This window comes from Diabrotica virgifera, chromosome 8, assembly GCF_917563875.1.
Source record: "Diabrotica virgifera virgifera chromosome 8, PGI_DIABVI_V3a".
NCBI lineage: Eukaryota > Metazoa > Arthropoda > Insecta > Coleoptera > Chrysomelidae > Diabrotica > Diabrotica virgifera.
The window spans coordinates 127587874-127609072 of record NC_065450.1 but is presented as its reverse complement, the minus strand read 5'-3'; the positions used below and the strand labels follow the sequence as shown (position 1 = coordinate 127609072).

Genomic DNA, 21199 nt, shown 5'->3' with positions numbered 1-21199 from the left:
TCAAGGCAGGAGATCATAGTGATATCAAAAATTATCGGCCAGTTTGTATTCAGTCAGCCTTATCTAAAGTATTTGAAAAAAATGGGTTTGCCAAGTTTGGATAATTGTTTTAGGAATATTATTACGGACAACCAACATGGATTTGTAGGCGGACGTTCTACTCTCACTAACCTCTTTTTGTATATCGATAGTATAGGTACAGCAATGGATAAGGGTTACGAGGTGCACTCTATATACACCGATTTCAGTAAGGCCTTTGACCTACTAGATCAAAATATCTTAATTACAAAGCTGAGAAACTTTGGTATCACTGGTTCTTTATTAGCTTGGTTTACTTCGTATTTGCAAGGAAGAACATTGCAAGTAAGATCAGCAGGATGTGTTTCTAATGGATTTGAAGCCGTGTCAGGGGTTCCGCAGGGTTCCCATTTGGGTCCTAAGCTTTTTCTGTTATTGGTAAATGATATTGGTAGGAACTTTAAATCTGAATATCTGATATTTGCAGACGACTTAAAGATATTTAAATGCATTAGGTCAGAATCTGATTGTGAGGGTTTGTAGAGAGACTTGGATTCTTTAGTACATTGGTGACAGGAAAATAATCTTAGATTGAATGCTTCGAAATGCTCATATATTATTTTTTCACGTAATAAGACCACCAGTGATTTTAACTACAAGATATGAGATGTGGATTTATCTAGGGTTCAGGTAATTAAGGATTTAGGTGTGTTACTGGATAGTAAGCTAAGTTTCGTGGACCATTAAGATGTCATTATTGCGCGTGCTAATCGGACATTAGGGTTAGTCATCAGAATGTCATAATATGATTTTAATAATTTGTTTGTAATTGTGAGATTGTTTTTGAGTTATGTTCGTTCATTACTAGAATATTGTTCAGTGATTTTGAGTCCAAGTTATGAGAATCACAAATATCGAATTGAATCGATTCAAAATAAATTCGTTAGATATCTGCGGTATAGATTAGGTACTAGAGGAATGCAATTGAATTCCAGTCAGGTCATGCAGATGTTTCATTTGCACCGTCTAGAGGATCGCAGGCGATACTTTGACCTTAATTTCGTATTTAAGGTGTTAAATGGTATTATTGTTGCACCTAGCATTCTGGGTCGAATAGATTTTTATGTTCCAGCTATGAATTTGAGAAGATGTCCCTTGCTATCCGCTAGACCGTGCAATACACGTCATGCAGAAAATATGCCTTTAAATATAATTGTTTCTAGTGTAAATGAGTTTCCAAATATAGACTTTATGGGAGTCACACTAAATGCTTTTAAAAGGACTATTTCACGTGAATTATTTTAATTTGATTTTAAAATTTTTTTTTGATGTCGTTAGTTTAATTGTAAGTAATGTAAGTTAACTTGTGTTCAATGTTTGATTTTGACTTTAAATTTTAATTGTAAAATGGAGTTTTCCGTCAATAAATATTAATTTAATATATGATCCGTAAGTTCCATCGGTTCCAAGTGCTTATTATTGAAAAGGCTGTAGTTAAAATGGCTTGAATGAGTAACTAATCACGAGTTTATGCCAATTTTGAACAGCCATAGCATAACCAATTTTTGTCTAACAAGCAAACAAAAAATCCAAAATATTCAGGAAAAGCAAAACGTACATTTTATTACTATTTCAGATTTTTGGTATTACTAATAATTTTGTAGTTATTTTGAAAAAAAAACGAATTTTTTTCAAAGTAAAAAAAGTGTTTATTTTAAAACAAAATTTTTTGAAACTTACGCGATGTATAGCACTCGCTCCGCTGTCGCTCGTGCTCTAAATATCGCGTGGGTTCGCAAAAAGCATACTTCACGAACTGTTTCATAAATAACAATTTTTCATCCCCAAGAAAATATTTTTCACCTCATATTTCTTAATTTTTGGAAAATGGGGGGGATGTAGAAAATTGTAAACTTTTTCTTATATAATAATAGACAATTTCAAATACCTATTCCCAAATTTTCATCCTTTCTTTATTTATTTGGAGGTTTTCGGAAAATTGTATGTTTTTTGATCGGGCTCATAAACGGTTCGATGTGGGAAGAACCACGGCTTCTTCCTCCTCAGTATCTGTGAAGCATGTGAATCTCATTTGTGTAAGGCCATAGAAGCCAAAATTATCAAGGCCACGAAAATGATCAAAAACGACTGGAGGCTAAGTTAAACTTCTATCAGCCTAGAACAAGCTGGATTTAGATCTGTTTATAGCACTAACGACCACTTACTGGTAATAAAAAAAATAATACAGAAGTCTGCAGGATACAATAAACCATTATAGCTCCAGATGTTGGGTGTATCCATGAGGGACTGAATCCCAAACGAAAAAATACGTCGTAGAACAAAAACAGCAGACGCTGTCGAAAAAAGCACGTCACTAAAGTGGAATTGGGCAGGACACGTCGCCAGATTGTCAGACAACCGATGGACAAAACGTATTGCCGAGTGGAGGCCACGAGAACAAGCTCTACGGAGTAGAGGACGCCCACCAACCAGATGGATCGACGATATGAAGCATGTTATCGGTAACTGGATGCAAGCCGCACAAAACACAGAGAGATGGAAAGAACTGAGGGAGACCTATGTCCAGCTGAGGACGCGTACGAGTTCATGATAATAAAATCCAAACTTTTCTGAAGCTGTACATTTAAAAAAAAAACTAAGTTTTCAATCTAATAGCACATAAAACAACATCCAAAAATGTTATCCTACATCCTACCAGACTGAAAACAATGGGAACCTTCTCTGGTAATACCTTAGAGGCTTCTACAATTTGCAAGCCATAACGGACGCTGAGACTAAGGAAGATGAGGGAATTTTACAATTTATAATTCACGTCCTATCTGCTCAACGCGGTAAAGTTCCAACGAGAATGGTTCCCTTCGTACTCTAATCGGAGTAAATGTAAATCAAAAATGAATAACCATTTTCAATTTCGTTGCAACACGAAACTACAGCCGCGTCATTATTCCAGTTCAATCAGAGAGTGCAGCAAGCACCTCCACCGGTTTCGAAACTATTAGTCTCTCATCAGGAGGCACATATGCTGCTCTCTCTGACCCAACTAGGACAAACCCCGGCGTGCAGTCACGGATTGCAACGAACGAAATGGCACGGATGCCCTAGCGGCAACTGCTAGCAAAAAACTAAGTTTTCAATCTGATAGCACATAAAACAATATCCAAAAATGTTATCCTACATCCTACCAGACTGAAAACAATGGGAACATTCTCTGGTAACACCTCCGAGGCTTCTACAATTTGCAAGCCATAACGGATGCTGAGACTAAGGAAGATGAGGGAATTTTACAATTTATAATTCACGTCCCATCTGCTCAACGCGGTAAAGTTTCAACGAGAATGGTTCTCTTCTTACTCCTATCGGAGTAAATGTAAATCAAAAATGAATAACCATTTTCAATTTCTGGTGGAGGTGCTTGCTGCACTCTCTGATTGAACTGGAATAATGATGCGGCTGTAGTTTCGTGTTGCAACGAAATTGAAAATGGTTATTCATTTTTGATTTACATTTACTCCGATTGGAGTACGAAGGGAACCATTCTCGTTGGAACTTTACCGCGTTGAGCAGATGGGACGTGAATTATAAATTGTAAAATTCCCTCATTTTCCTTAGTCTCAGCATCCGTTATGGCTTGCAAATTGTAGAAGCCTCGGAGGTGTTACCAGAGAAGTTTCCCATTGTTTTCAGTCTGGTAGGATGTAGAATAACATTTTTGGATGTTGTTTTATGTGCTATTAGATTGAAAACTTAGTTTTTTGCTAGCAGTTGCCGCTAGGGCATTCGTGCCATTTCGTTCGTTGCAATCCGTGACTGCACGCCAGGGTTTGTCCTAGTTGGGTCAGAGAGAGCAGCATATGTGCCTCCTGATGAGAGACTAATAAGTTTCGAAGCCGGTGGAGGTGCTTGGTGCACTGATGCGGCTGTAGTTTCGTGTTGCAATGAAATTTAAAATGGTTATTCATTTTTTATTTACATTTACTCTGTGTGGAGTACAAAGGGAACCATTCTCGTTGGAACTTTACCGCGTTGAGCAGATGGGACGTGAATTATAAGTTGTAAAATTTCCTCGTCATCCTTAGTCTCAGCATCCGTTATGGGTTGCAAATTGTAGAAGCCTCGGAGGTGTTACCAGAGAAGGTTCCCATTGTTTTCAGTCTGGTAGGATGTAGGATAACATTTTTGGATGTTGTTTTATGCGCTATTAGATTGAAAACTTAGTTTTTTTGCCAGCAGTTGCCCCTAGGGCATCCGTGCCATTTCGTTCATTGCAATCCGTGACTGCACGCCGGGGCTTGTCCTAGTTGGGTCAGAGAGAGCAGAATATGTGCCTCCTAATGAGAGACTAATAAGTTTCGAAACCGGTGAAGGTGCTTGCTGCACTCTCTGATTGAACTGGAATAATGATGCGGCTGTAGTTTCGTGTTGCAACGAAATTGAAAATGGTTATTCATTTCTGTACATTTTAGTTTTCCCAATTGAATTGTTGTAAAAGGTGATTTTCTCGATTACTCTGGGCTAATTAGCAAAATACAAGGAAAAGTTATTTACCAACAATTTTATTGCTGGAATCGAATTTTATGATTGTATACATTAATATTATAAGTATGCAAAGTCCGCAGATAGTGTGCTACTTTTTTTATAAATAAAATGGCGCCCAAAAATCGTGTTTTCTCTGATTTTTGCTCTATAGCTCCAAAGATTTTAACTTTACACCAAAAATACTCAAATAAAAATTCACCGTAATTAAATTCTGCATAGAGACGTGTTTCTACCGATTTACTTCGACGAAAATTTTCCCCGGAAAATGCTGGTTTTTCCAACAAAATCTTTAATTTTCAACTAAAATTTTAGATAAGTAATTGTTTATCAATGATTAAATAACTTGGTAATATAAAAGCTCTTTTGTATAGATTATAACTCCAGAAGCCGATGGAAATTGAATGAACAGTTTAGGAACAATTGAATTGTTAATTAAAAATTTACGGTCGCTATAATAATCACAATAATTATTGGATAACACAATATGCAGGATAACTATAATTTTTGTATAAAAAGACACTGTACCTATCTAATGTACTTTACAGTAATGAAATTGGACTATTTCAGCGGCCTCAGGAATATTTAAAATGATAAACAATTTTTTGGCTTACAAACAAATAGAATATTTTGGGAAATATTAAATTAAATTAAATCATGAAAACGGTATTGAAAAAAAGTGGCAGGGCGCTTCTTTTAAAAGAAAAACGTTTAATTGTGATAGTGGTTCCTGAGATACAACCGGTCAAAGTTGACCGGCATTTACGGCAAAGATATAAACAATAGAATCATAGTTTTCGAACCATCACCTTTTTATTCCTGTTCTATTTCTCCACACCAATTTTTATAACTTTAAAATATTCATAACATATATTATTTTAATAAAAACTATCGATATTACGAGTGAAAATTGCCAAAAATAGCAAAATTCCAATCAAAAATTAGGTTGCAGAAAATGTAATCTCAAAGTTCAAAATCAGTAGACGTTAAAAAAATGCATTTCCTCGGCTTCCCATGGAGCAATTTTCTTCATTATTTTTTGTTCCCAAGTAACTCGAGTAGAGCCATCTAACTAACGCATTATTAAATGTCAAACTTGCTTTTGTTTTGTTATAATAGTTTAATTTATTTATAAGAAAAGAAAACTACATATTTTTACCAGTGGTAGACTTTTTTTTAGATAAACTTACTACAAGTGTACCTTTTAACGTTAAAAACACAAATATTCCCATTTAAAAGCTGTATAATTATTTAAACAATCTTTATTTAAACAAACTAAAAATATTTGTTATAATAAATAAATGAATTTATTATAATAAACAAAAGCAACTTTGACATTTAATAATGCGTTAGTTAGATGGCTCTACTCTAGTTACTTGGAAACAAATAAAGAATGAAGAAAATTGCTCCATGGGAAGCCGAGAAAATGTATTTTTTTAACGTTTACCGATTTTGAACTTTGAGATTACATTTTCTCCAACCTAATTTTCGATTGAAATTTTGCTATTTTTGTCAATTTTCAATCGTAATATCCATAGTTTTTATTATAATAATATATGTTAGGAATATTTTAAAGCTATAAAAATTGGTGTGTAGAAGGAGGACAAAAGTAAAAAAGTTATGGTGGGAAAACTATGTTCCTATTCTCTATATCTTTGCCGTAAATTCCGGTCAACTTTGACCGGTTGTATCTCAGAAACAACTCATCAAAATTAATCGTTTGTTCTTTTTCTCGCAGCTTTTTTTCCAGTACCGTTTTCATGATTTAATTTAATTTAATATTTCCGGAGATATTCTTTTTGTTTATAAGCCAAAAAATTGTTTATACATTTAAAATATTCCTGAGGCCGCTTAGATCATCCAATTTCAATTCTGTAAAGTACATTAGATAAGTACGGTGTCTTTTTATACAAAATTCATAGTTATTCTTATGTATCATAATTATTGTGGTTATTATAGCCACCATAAATTTTTAATTAACAATTCAATTGTTGCTAAACTGTTCATTCCATTTCCATCGGATTTTGGAATTATAATCTATACGGAAAGAGATTTTACATTGCCAAGCTATTTAATTATCGATAAACAATTACTTATCTAAAATTTTAGTTGAAAATTAAAGATTTTGTTGGAAAAACCCGCATTTTACAGGGAAAATTTTCGTCGAAGTAAATCGGGAAAAACACGTCTCTATTCAAAATTTAATTACCGTGAATTTTTATTTGGGCGTTTTTGGTGCAAAGTTAAAATCTTTGGAGTTATAGAGCAAAAGTTAAAAAAACACGATTTTCGAGCTCCATTTTATTTATAAAAAAAGTAGCACACTATCTGCGGACTTTGCATACCTATATTATTAATATATAGGTACAATCATAGGATTCGATTCCAGCACTAAATTTGCTGGTAAATAACTTTTCCCAAAAATGGCCTATTCTCCGATAATCTGCCCAGACTAGATGTAGTTTAGCCAATTTCAGTTATAATTGACTATGTGAAGATAGATCTGTCCAAAAATATATAAAATATTACTAAATAGAGACATGAATATAATTATGTTATTCTTTGTATGTACAATTTACTATTTTTACTGGGTATAATGTATAATCCATAAATTTACTTTGACGTTTTGATTTCCACTTCGGAAATCGTTCTTAAAATACATGATCTTTATTAAATTATTTGTATTTTAAGAATTAATTCCGGAGTGGAAATGAAAAGGTCACAATAAACTTAGTTTAAAGTAAAATTGTGGCTTATTCCCAGTAAAAAGTAAATTGTATTAACCTGCCACAGCAAGAAGACAGCTTAAGAACAATATGTTATTCATATATAGTTAATTTTATATGAAAATAAATATATAGATACCAAAATAACATCAAAGAACGTCAAAACGTATCAGAAAGGATTGTCGCAGCATAAATAAGAATGGAGAAGGAAGACCTGAACATCATCTGAGTATACTACCCAGAATATATTAAGCCCCAAACAACAAGGTAACTATTTTATGATCAATTGCAACAAGTAGTAGATCAAGTTCGAGGAAAGTTGATAATACTAGGGAATTTTAACGCTCGAATAGGCAACCAATCAATCTTCTGCTTCTTCTTATGCAATCCACTAATGGGTGTTCGCGATCACGTTTGACCATTTTTCTCTATCCCTTGCAGTATGTATTAGGTCTCCTATGTTTTTTAGTCCTGTCCATTGTTTGACATTACGGAGCCATGACATTTTCTTCCTGCCCACTCCCCTTCTTCCTTCGATCTTTCCTTCAATTAAGGTTTGCAGAAACTGATATCTTTCATTTATAATTATGTGTCCCAGGTATGCCGTTTTTCTCTGTTTAATTGTGCACATCAGTTGTCGTTCTGTTCAAATTCTTCTCAGGATTTCTTCATTTATTATTCTTGCGGTCCAGGGAACTTTAAGGATTCGTCGATAGATCCACATCTCAAATGCCTCTAGCTTATTCATTGTGTTTATTTTTAAAGTCCATCCTTCCATGCCATATAGGAGCACCGACCATATATAGCATTTTGTGAATCTTAGTCCTAGGTTTAGGTCAAAGTCAGAGTTCGTAAAGACGTTTCTGAATTTCATGAATGCACTTCTGGCTCTTTCTATCCGACATTTAATTTCCATATCCGACATCCAGTCTTCACATAGCCAGGTTCCCAGGTACTTAAACTTTCTTACGCGCTCTACATCTTGGTTGTTATATGCTAGTCTTGCATTTTGATGTTGACATAATTGACGGCTGACTATAAGGAACTTCGTCTTTTTTATGTTGATGCTAAGTCCCATGTTCTCGCTCCGCTCTCCAATTTTATTAAGAAGGTTTTGGAGGTCTTCTATATTGTCTGCTATTAAGACCGAGTCATCCGCATATCGTATATTATTGACCCAGGTACCATTTACTTTGATGCCGCTTTCGCATTCCTCAAGAGCTTCCTGGAAGATACTTTCTGAATATAGATTGAACAGTATATAGTGGGGAGAGAATGCATCCCTGTCTTACACCTCTGAGAATTTTTTGAGCTTGCATTGTTTCATTATCCACCTTGACGACAGCTCCAATTGACAACCAATCATTACCCGGAATTAAACAAAAACATAATGAGAATGTCAAAAACTAAAATGGCGAACTGATGATAACCTTCTGCACGATTGACGAACTTCGACTAAATAACACCTTTTTTGACCACAAAGTCCAACAAAAATATACGTTCAATAATACCCGTGGACAAAGATCTATGATAGATTATGTTGTAACTGACTGTTGTATCAAAAATAATCGACGTAAGATGCCTCAACTCAGCAGATGTAGGTAGTGACCACAGCCTAGTATTATGTAAAATTATAATCACCATGAGATACTTCACACCTAAGAAAGTGGCACCAACACAAACAAAAATCAGAGTCGAGGGACTAAATACGGAATCCACGGAATACTTATACAGAACAAGATTATCAGAGAAGATTGCTGAGAATGGAATATTAGAAAACGATAACATCGAGGAAAGCTGGGAAAAGCTTAAAAGTAACATAATTAACTAAGCAACAGAATAACTTGGATAGAGGAAAGTAACGAATACCAATATATCAAAAAAGAAAATCCCATGATTTCGAGAGGAAGTGAAGATAAAATGTGAAGAAAAGTAGAAAGCCTGTTTACAATACAGAACGCAACAAACACAACAGGCATACAATCCCTATAAACGAATTAGAAACGAAACGAACACTTTAGTCAGACAAATAAAAAGGTAACACTGGGAGAGCTTCTCAAAACAGATGGAACACGACTTCTACGGAACATAAAAGGAAATATGGAGAATTATCAGAGGACAAAGAAAAGAGATGAAAGAACTAATAAAAACGAAACACATTCAGAAGGAAACTTGCGCAGACTATTTTCGATCTCTGTTTGCTAAAGATAACGATAACCAACCACCAACACTTGAAGTGACAACAAACTAAGAAATATACATTGAAGAAATAGAGGTAACGGACGCATTAAGGGAATTAAAAAACAGAAAATCACCAGGAGAGGACAGAATATCTAATAAACGCCCAAAGTACGGAGGACAAGATCTGACCAAACAAGTATTAAAACTAATCCAAAAAATAATAGAATAAAACAGAATACCACAAGAATGGAGATCAAGCATCCTAATACCTCTCTTCAAAAAGGGAGAAAAATCGGACCCGGAGAATTACAGAGGAATTAATTTATTAAACACAACACTAAAATTAACGACCAAAGTAATAACAAACAAACTGAATAAAATTATAACATTAGCGGAAGAACAACAAGGTTTTAGATGGAGAGGATCATGCAGCGACGCTATATTTATAATGAGGCAGGTTCAAGGAAAATCGCTAGAATACAACAAACCGGCATACTTACGTTTCGTGGACCTTAAGAAGGCATTTGACAGAGTCAAATTAAAGGACGTTATCCATTTATTTTACGCAAGGGAGGTACCTCTAGGAATAATTATTAAAACGATCGAAAATATCTACCAGAATAACACAATAAAAGTAAAAGTAAATGAAGACTTAACTGACTCAACTGAAGCTGGCAATGGGATGAGAGAGGGGGGTTCTCTGAATCCTCTATGGTTCAACCTGATCATGGATGAAATAATAAAAAAATTAAGAACAAAAAAGGATACCAAATGGGACAAAAACAACTTAAAATAATCTGTTATGTAGACGACGCAATACTAATCTCTCAAAGTGAATATGATTTACAACGTATGCTGCACCAATTTAATATAACCGCTAGAAAATTTAACATGTTAATTTCCCCAAGAAAGACTAAATGCATGGTTATAACAGCAAATCTAGTAAGGTGTAAATTAGAGCTGGAGGGTCAAATAATAGAACAAGTCATGGAGTTTAAATATCTAGGCAGCATACTATCTAGCTACGGAAAGCTCGAAACAGAAGTGGAAGATCCGGTGAATAAAGCAAATATAGCCAAAGGTTGTCCGAATGAAACAATATGGAGAAATAAAAACATCGGAAAAGAAGTGAAAGGCAGAATTTACAAGACAGTCATCAGACCAATAATGACGTACGCGGCAGAAACACGACCTGATACAGAGAGGACAAAACGAATGCTCGAAACAGCAGAGATAAAAACACTTCGATAAATCGATGGTAAGAGACTATGGGATAGAGCAAGAAGTGCAGATATACGACGGAGATACAAGGTGGACAACATTAATAACTGGGTGAAAAACAGAAAAGTAGAATAAAATTACCACATAAGCCGAATGACAACAAATAGAGTAGTAAGGACGGCGAGAGACGGTTCCCCAATAGGAAGACGATCAGTGGGAAGACCACGATAAAGGTGGAATGACAACCTACTGAAGGCACATTGAAAAACAGACAGAGTCATGTCTACACAAAAAGAAGAAGAAGAAGATATAGTCAATTTTGATTAAAAAGTACTTTACCTTTTTCTTCTAAAGTTTCAGTTAGTCCTTGAGAAATTACTAGATTGTGATAAGCTCCTTTCATATCCATTAGTTCAGTATGTGTGCCCATTTCTAAAACCTTTCCTTCATTGATTACCACGATTTTACTTGCTTGTCGTATAGTTGATAGCCGATGTGCAACTATTATTATTGTACAGGTTCCTCGTATCTTAAAAATATTTTTATAAATTAACATCATATGAAAAAAGTACAATTGTCAAAAAAAATTATATAATGTGTTTGGTAGTTTTCATCACTTTTTTTAAATACCATAAAACAATGATCACCATCATAAATTATACGGCCGCAGTGTGTTTCATCTCGGTGGCACCCAAAATCCCGACAGCCAAAATCCCGACATACCAAAATTGGCTGTCGGGATTTTAGCTGTCGGGATTTTGGCTGTCTGGATTTTGGGGTAGCGCTAATCTGGCGCTAATTGGTATGCTTGTCTGGCGCTAATTTCTATATTCCTATTTTACAACAACTTCAAGTTGACGATGATACGTGTGAGAGAATATAATGCTCACTTTAGCCTACCTATTTTGATAAAGACTATTACATCCCTGTCATCTGATATTTTTAATATTTCTTATAGATCTCAAAGTTATACCACTTTTTGCTAGTATCAGTATTCAAGTATTCTTCTTAATTTCGTTTTCATCTTTTGTTTCAAGGGATGATTGGTATGTTTTAGAAATAGTCCATATTTATCTCCCACATGCCATACATAGTTAGGCTAATTTTTTAGCTCAAGCTACCTGTTCTTTAGTTTTGGCCCATAACTTGAACAAACTTTCAAATATATCGATCATCATTCATCAGGCTAATTTTTCCAGTAATCTCAGATAAAGTTAGCATGCGTAAGATGGATATAGCCTGTAATCAGGCGAGAGAAAGGTACAATAGCCAGAATAACTTTTTGACTGAAGAGAGCCAATTGGACGAGTCAGAAAAATACCGAGACTTTGGTATCAAGACTACTGTAGGGGAAAGAGGAGTGAGAGGGGCTGGTTCTAAAAGTTTGTAAACATAAAATAGTTGTAAAAAGAATAATATTCTCACCTTCCTACATTTGGTAGATCAAAATATATAGGACTACGAAGGACCAGCAACCAATTGATTGCAAAATTATACGTTAGTATCAATACGGAACAGCTAATAGTAGAATAATAAGTAGATAATAATTAAAATAATAAATCAAACTTAAATTGACATAGTTTATTTTTTTATTGGACACAAATAGTATTAGACACAAATTTTTGCAAGAAGTAAATAAAATGGACAATAACAGGAAATAATGAGAAATTAAAAGTAATAAAAGTTATTTTGCCAACTAATCACCTATACCTAATTTTATACAAATGTTCTTAACTATATTGACATGCGGTAGAACAAAAAAGTTTATTTATAAAACCGGCAACCCTGCAATGCTGCAGCTTGGTGCCGTAATTTTGTACAGAGGTGATCAATTGGTACTTCTTCTAGTTTAATTTTATAATGCAGGTACTTACAGTTTAGATGCACAATAACTGAATTTAATACATACTACCTTGATTAATAATGACTTGCTTTCATTAGAAAAGCGTCAGATTTAGCGTGCTTCCAGTGGGGAAGCGAGGAACGCACTTTTTACATCTTATTCGCTCAGAAGTTGGAGATGAAGTCTTTGTTTTAGGGGCGAAGGGAACTAGAGCAAGTTAGGTATACGATTTTGGGCAAATAAAATCAGACAAGCGCAGAATATATGATTAGGAAGAAAGAAAGCATGTGTGCTGAGAGCGTAGGGTTTTAGTTTAGGGGGATAGAAAAATATTAGAATAGTTATTATTAAAATATTAGAATTACAAAATCTATTGTAGAAAAGACAATTTTCTACAACTACCTAGATGACTATTTAAAATTTATTGGTGTTAGATCATGGAGAAAAGTTACCAGTGACAAAGGTGAATGGAGTATTGGTCTGAGAAAGCTTTGGCACACAACGAACTACGATGCCGCTGATGATGATAATATCAAAGTCTATATAACAACGAGCCCGTCGATATTACACTCGTAGCACAATTCTCAATTTGCTAGACGTGAGAATCTGGAGAAGATCGGCAAGGTTATAACCATAGATTGGAGGAGATAAGACTAGATTTGGTTTGTCTTGTCATTAGAGAGAAAGAGATACAAAGAAAGAGCAGGTTTCTCAAATTTGTTTTAGAGAGAAAATTTAGTCAATAGTGGATATATAATACATCTGAAACTACACTCATCGTTTTCTAATAAGTTTTTAACAATGGCTTTTATTCTTCAACTCAGCATCATCATTAGGGAGCGGATTTTATGCTAAATGCATATTGCATGCATATTTCGCATATTTGAGCACTTTACTAAATTTTGCATATTTTTAAAGAAACATGCATATTTTGTGCATATTTAAAAACATTTAATTAAAAAAAAATGATAGTGCTTATAGAACGCCGTTATAAAATGATTGTAGGATGTTAAAATGATGAAGGATGGTTTACCGGGAACTCCGAATTTTATTTACTTTTATTATATTTAGTACAATTTGTAATACAATTTGTGATTCTTTTAAATCTTTAAGAGAATTTACACATTTAACCATAGATTTACGATTTTCTAACGGAAATTGAAATATTCATGCTTTAGATCAGATCCCGTCTTTAAACGGCTTTAAAACTTTGGAGGACATATAGACCAGTAAGGATCTGCGAAAAAACGTCTATTTTTGGATGTGAGAGGTGGCATTCGGATTTTTGCAGATAAAGTTAGGTGACACCTTCAGTAATAATAATTGACTTATGCTCCTTCTCAAATATACCCGGAACATTAATAAAAAAATTAAAATATTTAAAAATTTCGAAAAACATCGATTTTTTTTCTGCTTTCTTTGCTTATAACTTTAAAACGATTCGTTTTGGAACAAAGTCGTACAGAAATAAAATAAAGATAATTGAATTTTATATGATATATGACTGGTAAAAAATGTCTTAAGGTATTACCTTTTCTGCAATATAGCAATAAATACAAAATAAGGGGGCAAAATAAGTCTGTTGTTATTTAATATTTTTTAGCCACTTTGGTGGCACTTAGAACCTCAGTAATTCGTTTATGAAATTCTTTGTAACATACTTAAATCGTGTACCAAATTTCATTAAAATCGACCTAATAAATTTTGCATAATAAATTTGCAATCTAAATGTTTTTAAAAAAGTTCAAATTTTTTAAAATCTTTCTGAACAAAAAGTAGACCATTTAGAAGTTGGCTAATATATTTCCATATAAAGAGGTGCTCTACCTATCTAATACACTTTACAGAATTAAAATCGGATTATTTAAGGGGCCCCAGCAATGTTTTAAATTTATAAACAATTTTTTGGCTTATAAAAAAAGCTTTGTTTAATAATAAAAAAAATTAATTTTTAGCAATGCAAATAATTAAAACCGGTATAATTTGACTTAAACTTTCAAATGCTGTCAGCAGAATTGCTATTTTATTTTTTAATCAAACGTTATTCGCGTTCAAAAATTGCAATTTCTCGATTTTTTGAAAGTTCCACCGCGTTTATCTCGAAAACTATGCATCCTACGAAAAAACTTGTAAGAACATTTTTTGCTTAGAATTACCCAAGAAATACAAAAAAATGTTTTATTTTGCGAAAAATCGATTTTATGTAATTCCTCAAGTTCTTTGTTTATAACAATCTTATCGACATCCGGATCAACTGTTACCCAAAAAATTCGTGTTCTACGGGTCAAAATACATCAAAAAAACTTGGGTAAGTCCATCTAAATAAAGGAGCCCGTAGCACCCCCTCCTGGCCACAGCACTAATTTGTTTATATGCCAAAAAATTGTTTATAACTTTAAAACATTGCCGAGACTGCTTAAATAATCCGATTTCAATTCTGTAAAGTGCATTGGATAGGTGGAGTACTTCTTTATAAGTAAAAAAATTGACAAATCTTTGTATGTTCTAGTTTTTGTTGTGCAAGATTTTAAAAAATTTTAATTTTTTAAAAAAAGTTTAGATTGCAAAATTATTATGCAAAATCTAGTAAGTCAATTTTAATGAAATTTGGTGTTCGGTTTTAGCATATTACAAAAATTTTCTAAGCGAATTAGGAAGGTTCCAAGTGTAACCTAAATGATGGAAAATCATTGAATAACGACAGGCTTGTTTTGCCCCCTTATTTTATATTTATTTCTATTTTGGAGCAAGGGTAATAAACTAAGACATTTTTAACCAATCGCATCTGATATAAAATTTAATTATCTTTGTTTTATTCCTATAGGACTTTGTTCTAAAATGAATAGTTTTTAAGTTATAAGAAAAAAAAGTAGAAAAAAAAAACGAAATTTTTAAATATTTTATTTTTTTATTAATGTTCCGGGCATATTTGAGAAGGAGCATAATTCAATTATTATTAACGAAGTTATCACCTAACTTTATCCGCAAAAATCTGAATGCCACCTCTCACATCCACCACAGATCTTTACTGGTTTAATAATATGCGAAATTTTTAATGGAAATTTTGAAATTGATTTTGGTGCAGAATTTTCGTCTTTAACAAGTTATTTTAATGCGCCCTAATTACTTCTGTTGATATTGAAAGGAGTTTTTCAAGTTATAAAAATATTTTATCTGATCAAAGAAAATGTTTCCTCGTGAAAAATTTGGAAAAACACATTGTAGTGAATTATAATCGAAGATATATATAGTGATATTGTTGTTTAATTTTAAATAGGTAACTATTGGTATCATTTTATGTAAAAAATGTGAATAAATTGCATTGTATAAAAAATAACGATTTTATTTGAAAGATAATAAATAAGATTTCCGCCCCCCCTCTATAAAAGAACCCCCTAGAATAGAATAGAACAGAACATTTGTGGTTTATGCGCATTTTTTTAATTTTTGGGCATATCTTGCGCATATTTCGTAATTTTTTACTGCATATATATATGCGCATATTTCATCAAAATTGATCGCATATAAATCCGCTCCCTAATCATCATCATCCTCATTCTCTTTGCCTTATCCCTTTGCGGGGTCGGCTTCCCTAATTGCATTTCTCCACACAATTCTATCTTGGGTCATATCAATGTTAATCCCCTTTACCAACATGTCTTGCCTTATCGTCTCCTCCCAGGTCTTCTTTGGTATTCCTCTCCTACTCCTTCCAGGAATCTGCACTTCAGCTATTCTTCGTATTGGGTGATTAACGTCTCGACGTTGAACATGACCAAACCATCTTAACCTATGCTCTCTCATTTTGGCATCAATTGGTGCCACACCTATACTTCCCCTAATATGCTCATTTCTAATTTTATCCTTCTTTGTCACTACACTCATCCATCTAAGCATTCTCATTTCCGCCACATGCATTCGTTGTTCCTCTTTCTTTTTCACTGCCCAACATTCAATTCCGTACATCACAGCCGGTCTTATGGCTGTTTTATAGAATTTTCCCTTCAGCTTCATTGGAATTTTTCTGTCACACAATACACCATTCGCTTCTTTTCACTTCATCCATCCAGCCCTAATTATACTGCATGCATCTTCATCTATCTCTCCATTACTCTGTAATACCGATCCTAGGTACTTAAAACTATTGTTTTTGGCAATCATTTCACCATCCAAAGATATCATTTTATTTGTAGTAACTCCATCTTTAAATGAACATTGTAAATACTCTATTTTTGTCCTACTAAGTTTTAAAGCTTTTTTCTCCAGAGCTTGTCTCCACTGTTCCAGTTTTTGTTCTAAGTCTCTTTCACTATTTCCTATTAACACTACATTATCAGCATACATTAGGTACCATGGAATGCTACCCTGTAGTTTCGCTGTTATCTGGTCCAAAACTAATGAGAATAAAAATAAGGACTAAGAACCGAGCCTTGGTGCAATCCTACTTCCACCTGAAATTTATCAGTCTCTCCCACACCTGTTCTAACACTAGTCGTTACTCCCTCATACATATCTCTCACAATCTTTACATATTCGCCAGGGACTCCTTTCTTATTGAGTGCCCACCACAGAATCTCTCGAGGAACTCTATCGTATGCTTTCTCAAGATCAATGAATACCATATAAGCGTTGGTCTCTTTATTCCTGTATTTTTCCATCAATGCATAAAGCCAAATTTATTATCGGATATTTCGGTTTCTTCACGTATCCGTCTATCAATTACTCTCTCTCATACTTTCATGGTGTGGCTAAGTAGTTTTGTAGTTTGTAGTTTGTACATTGTTGTATGTCTCCCTTGTTTTTGTAGACAGGCACTAATATACTGCTTCTCCAGTCGTCTGGCATCTGTCCAACTTCCATAATTCTATTAAATAGACCTGATAGCCAACTTATTCCTGTCTCCCTCAATGCTCTCCATACTTCCCCAGGAATGTCATCTGGTCCGACTGCTTTTCCTTTCTTTATTTTTTGAAGCGCTTAAGCCACTTTCTCGTTTGTTATTCTGGTAACCATTGCTGTTACTGTCTTCGTTAACTCCACAGGCTCTCTGTCAAATTCTTCATTTGATAAACTGTTAAAATACTTTTACCATCTCTTTTTGACATCCTTTTATTGAATTAGTATTTTATTATTTTCATCTCGGATACATCTAATCTGATTAAAATCTCTTGCTTTCTTTGCTCTCTGCTTGGCTATTTTATATATCTTTGGTTCGCCTTCCCTGGTATCAAGTTGATCGTGTAGGTTTAAATACGCTTCTGCTTTAGCTTTTGCTACTGCTACTTTCGCTTCCTTTTTGGTGACTGTATAGTTTTGAAGATCTATGTGCGATCTACTTTCTTGCGCCAGTTTTTATATAATTTTCCCTTCTCTTTTATTTTCCTTGTACTTCATTTGACCACCACCAAGTCTCAATATCCTCAAACTTCTTTCCTGACGTTTTCCGAAATATTTCAATAGGGCAATAGGGCAATATGTGTTAGGGCTTCCTTTCATGTTCCAAAATATTTTTTCTACTATTCTTTCCCTGAATAGACCTTTTTTCTCATCTTTTAGCATCCACCACTTGATTTTTTGTGGTCTTCTCCAGAACAAGCAGCTTATGTTGTTGGCTTACTGTCTCCTTTGTTGTCTTATCTTGCGGTCCTTTCATTCACGTATGTCTTCCTTTCTTATCATAAAGTAGTCTATTTGGGATTAATGTTGTCCACTTTTGTAGGTAATAAGTTGAGTTTCTCTCTTTTTAAAGAATGTGTTAACAATCGCCATATTTAATGCTGTTGCTAATTCAATCATGTCATCTCCAGCTTCATTTCTAGTTCCAAAGCCTAATCCCCCATGTATTGTTTCATATCCTGTCTTGGCTTGGCCCACATGTGCATTGAAATCCCCTCCTATTATAACTTTCTCCTCTGCTGGAATATCACTCAGTAGGTCTCCTAATTGGTTACAGAAAGCTCTTCTTTCATTCTCACCCAGACCTGTTTGTATCCCTACATACCACAATTTGTATCCTTCACCTAGTTCTTTCGCCCTTTGTCCTTTCCACCTAGTTTCTTGAATACAAGCAATTTCAACTCTTCTTCGTTTGAGCGCATCCACTAACTCCAGACACTTACCTGTAAGACTACCAAGATCCCAAGACCCTATCCTGATTTTTCTAACCTGTTCCCCCTGAGATAGTCCTCACCCGGAGATCCGAACGGAGGCTCATTGTACTTCCGGAATATTTTACCTCAGGAGATGCCATCATTTCAGTATAAGTTTTATTGCATTGGAGAAGGTCTTTTCATTATTATGGCCTGAAAAGATTTTTGGATATTTGATGCCTGAATGCCTTTTCTATCAGTACCATACCCTGTCCTGCACGTTTAGCCAATACACCACAAATACAACCAAAGTGGAGTATTACCCCACACCCGCCTGCATTTTTCTGTATAGGCCAGGATCCCTACTGTAAGGACTGCCCTATAAGCCAATGTATTGTTGCCCGTATCCCGCCACTAGGAGGCACGTACTTTATTCGGGATACTCGGGATACGTACTTTATTCTTCCACTCAGCCCCTTGGCTAAAATTTGATAGGTACCCAAAATCTAACAGTGAAGTTTAAATAGTTTATTCCTATTTTAGGAACAGTTCAGACCATTGTTTTTCCTGTAAAAAGAGCACATTTTTGCCGTATTAAATTTTTATGTCATTTCTTTTATACTTGTCGCGTTTTTGATAATTCGGAGAAGTTTCACCTTATTATATCCTGATTATTTGGGATTTTTTAAACTTTCGAGTGTCCGATTTGATTTCTTCTAAATTATTCTTCTAATTGGATATAATATGTAATGACGTCAATTATTGTATTCTGGTCTTTATTTAAAATTATTATATCTTATTCTTCGAAATACGGAGTCTATTTTTAACTTAACTCTTCTATTTCACTAACCAGAATATATTTTTATTTTTTTTCGTTTGATTAATTTCATTTTATTCGATAATTTCGTTCTTGCGATTGAATAAACATTCTAATTTTTGATAGAAAGACACTATAATATCTTGTTGCTCTTCCTATTTTGTTCCAAACACTCATTTTATTTGCTAATTTACAGAAGAGTGTTCTTGACATACCTAAACATAGACATAAACATAGACATAGACATTAATGATACGCAATTTGGGTTTCGCAAAAACCTAGAAAATCGTGAAGCTCTTTTTTCACTTAATATACTACCTAATACAAAGTTCCTAGACGGCAATCAAGATATATGCGTTATTTATTGACTGCAATAAAGCATTCGACAAAGTACGACATGAACAATTAATGCATGTCCTGAAATAAAAGAAGATATTACAATGACCTCAAGATTATATCGAATTTATGCTATAAGCAATGAGCAAAAGTACGTGTTAACGATCAGCTGTCAGAGGAAATTGAAATAAGACGTGAGGTGAGACAGGGATGCGTGTTGTCGCCAATTCTTTTTAATGCCTACTCGGAAGAGATCTTGAAAAAAGCTCTTGAGGGTGAAATAGCCGAAATAAAGGTAAATGAAGTTCTCATTAACAACATTAGATATGCGCACGACACTGTTATCCTAGCCGAAAATATTGGGGATCCTTAGAGGCCGGTGACCAGAATAGCCGAGTTTGGATAAGAATACAGTCTAAAAATGAACGTCCAGAAGACAAAGATTAAGAGAATATCGAAAAGCCAAAGAAATAACAAGAATCTCTTCATAAACGGATCCAATGTCGAACGAGCCGACCAATATGCATATATTTGAACATTGATTAACTCCACAGGTGATTACTTCCAGGAAATCAAAATCAGAATAGAAAAGTTTAGGGAAAATTTTAACAAAATGAGAAAAGTGCTCTACACAAGTTGGAGCTAAAAGTTAAGTTGGCTAGGTGCTACGTTTTCTCGACTTTATTTTATGGAATGGAAACTTTGACTTTGAATGTGCATCAATGATAAAAATAGAATCATTCGAGCTGTGAGTGTACAGAAAAATTCTGAAAATATCGTGGACAGAACACATCACAAACAAAGAGGTTCTGAGAAAGATGAATAAGAATTGGAAATCTTTCTTCTTCTTCTTGCAGTACCGTCTCCTATCGGAGGTTGGCTACCATCACAGCAGTCTTAACTTTGTTGGCTGCAGCTCTGAACAACTGTATTGAACTGCACCCATACCACTCCCTTAAATTTCGCAACCAGGAAATCCTCCTACGTCCCACATTTCTCTTTCCCGAGATTTTTCCTTGGATTATGAATCTTAGCAGAGAGTACTTTTCTCCTCTCATTATGTGGCCTAGATATTCCAGTTTTTTCGTTTGTATGGTTTTTATGACTTCGCATCCCTTCCCCATCTTCAGCAAAACATCTTACTTTGTTAATCTTTCTGTCCATGGTATTTTACACATTCTCCTGTAGCACCACATCTCGAATGCCTCAATGTTTTTGATGTTTATCTTTTTCAGCGTCCAAGCTTCCATGCCGTACAGCAGAACGGAGAAAACATAGCACCTTAACATTCTCGTTCTTAAGTTTATATTTATGTCCCGGCTGCATAGAAACTTTTTCATTTTTACAAACGATTGTCTCGCTATCTCTATTCGCCTCTTGATTTCTCTTGTCTGGTCATTAGTATCAGTGAACC

The 21199-nt window shown here is 34.3% G+C and overlaps 1 protein-coding gene across 2 annotated transcripts in view; it reads right to left on the bottom strand.

The window, feature by feature from the left end:
• LOC126890005 (ATP-dependent translocase ABCB1-like) overlaps window positions 1-21199 on the bottom strand; it is a 225884-nt gene that overhangs the window by 92346 nt on the left and 112339 nt on the right. For both annotated transcript variants that reach the window (XM_050658806.1, XM_050658805.1), the window contains exon 10: window positions 11040-11229. In XM_050658806.1, the coding sequence (XP_050514763.1) occupies window positions 11040-11229 (190 nt within the window). The remainder of the gene's footprint in view (window positions 1-11039; window positions 11230-21199) is intronic.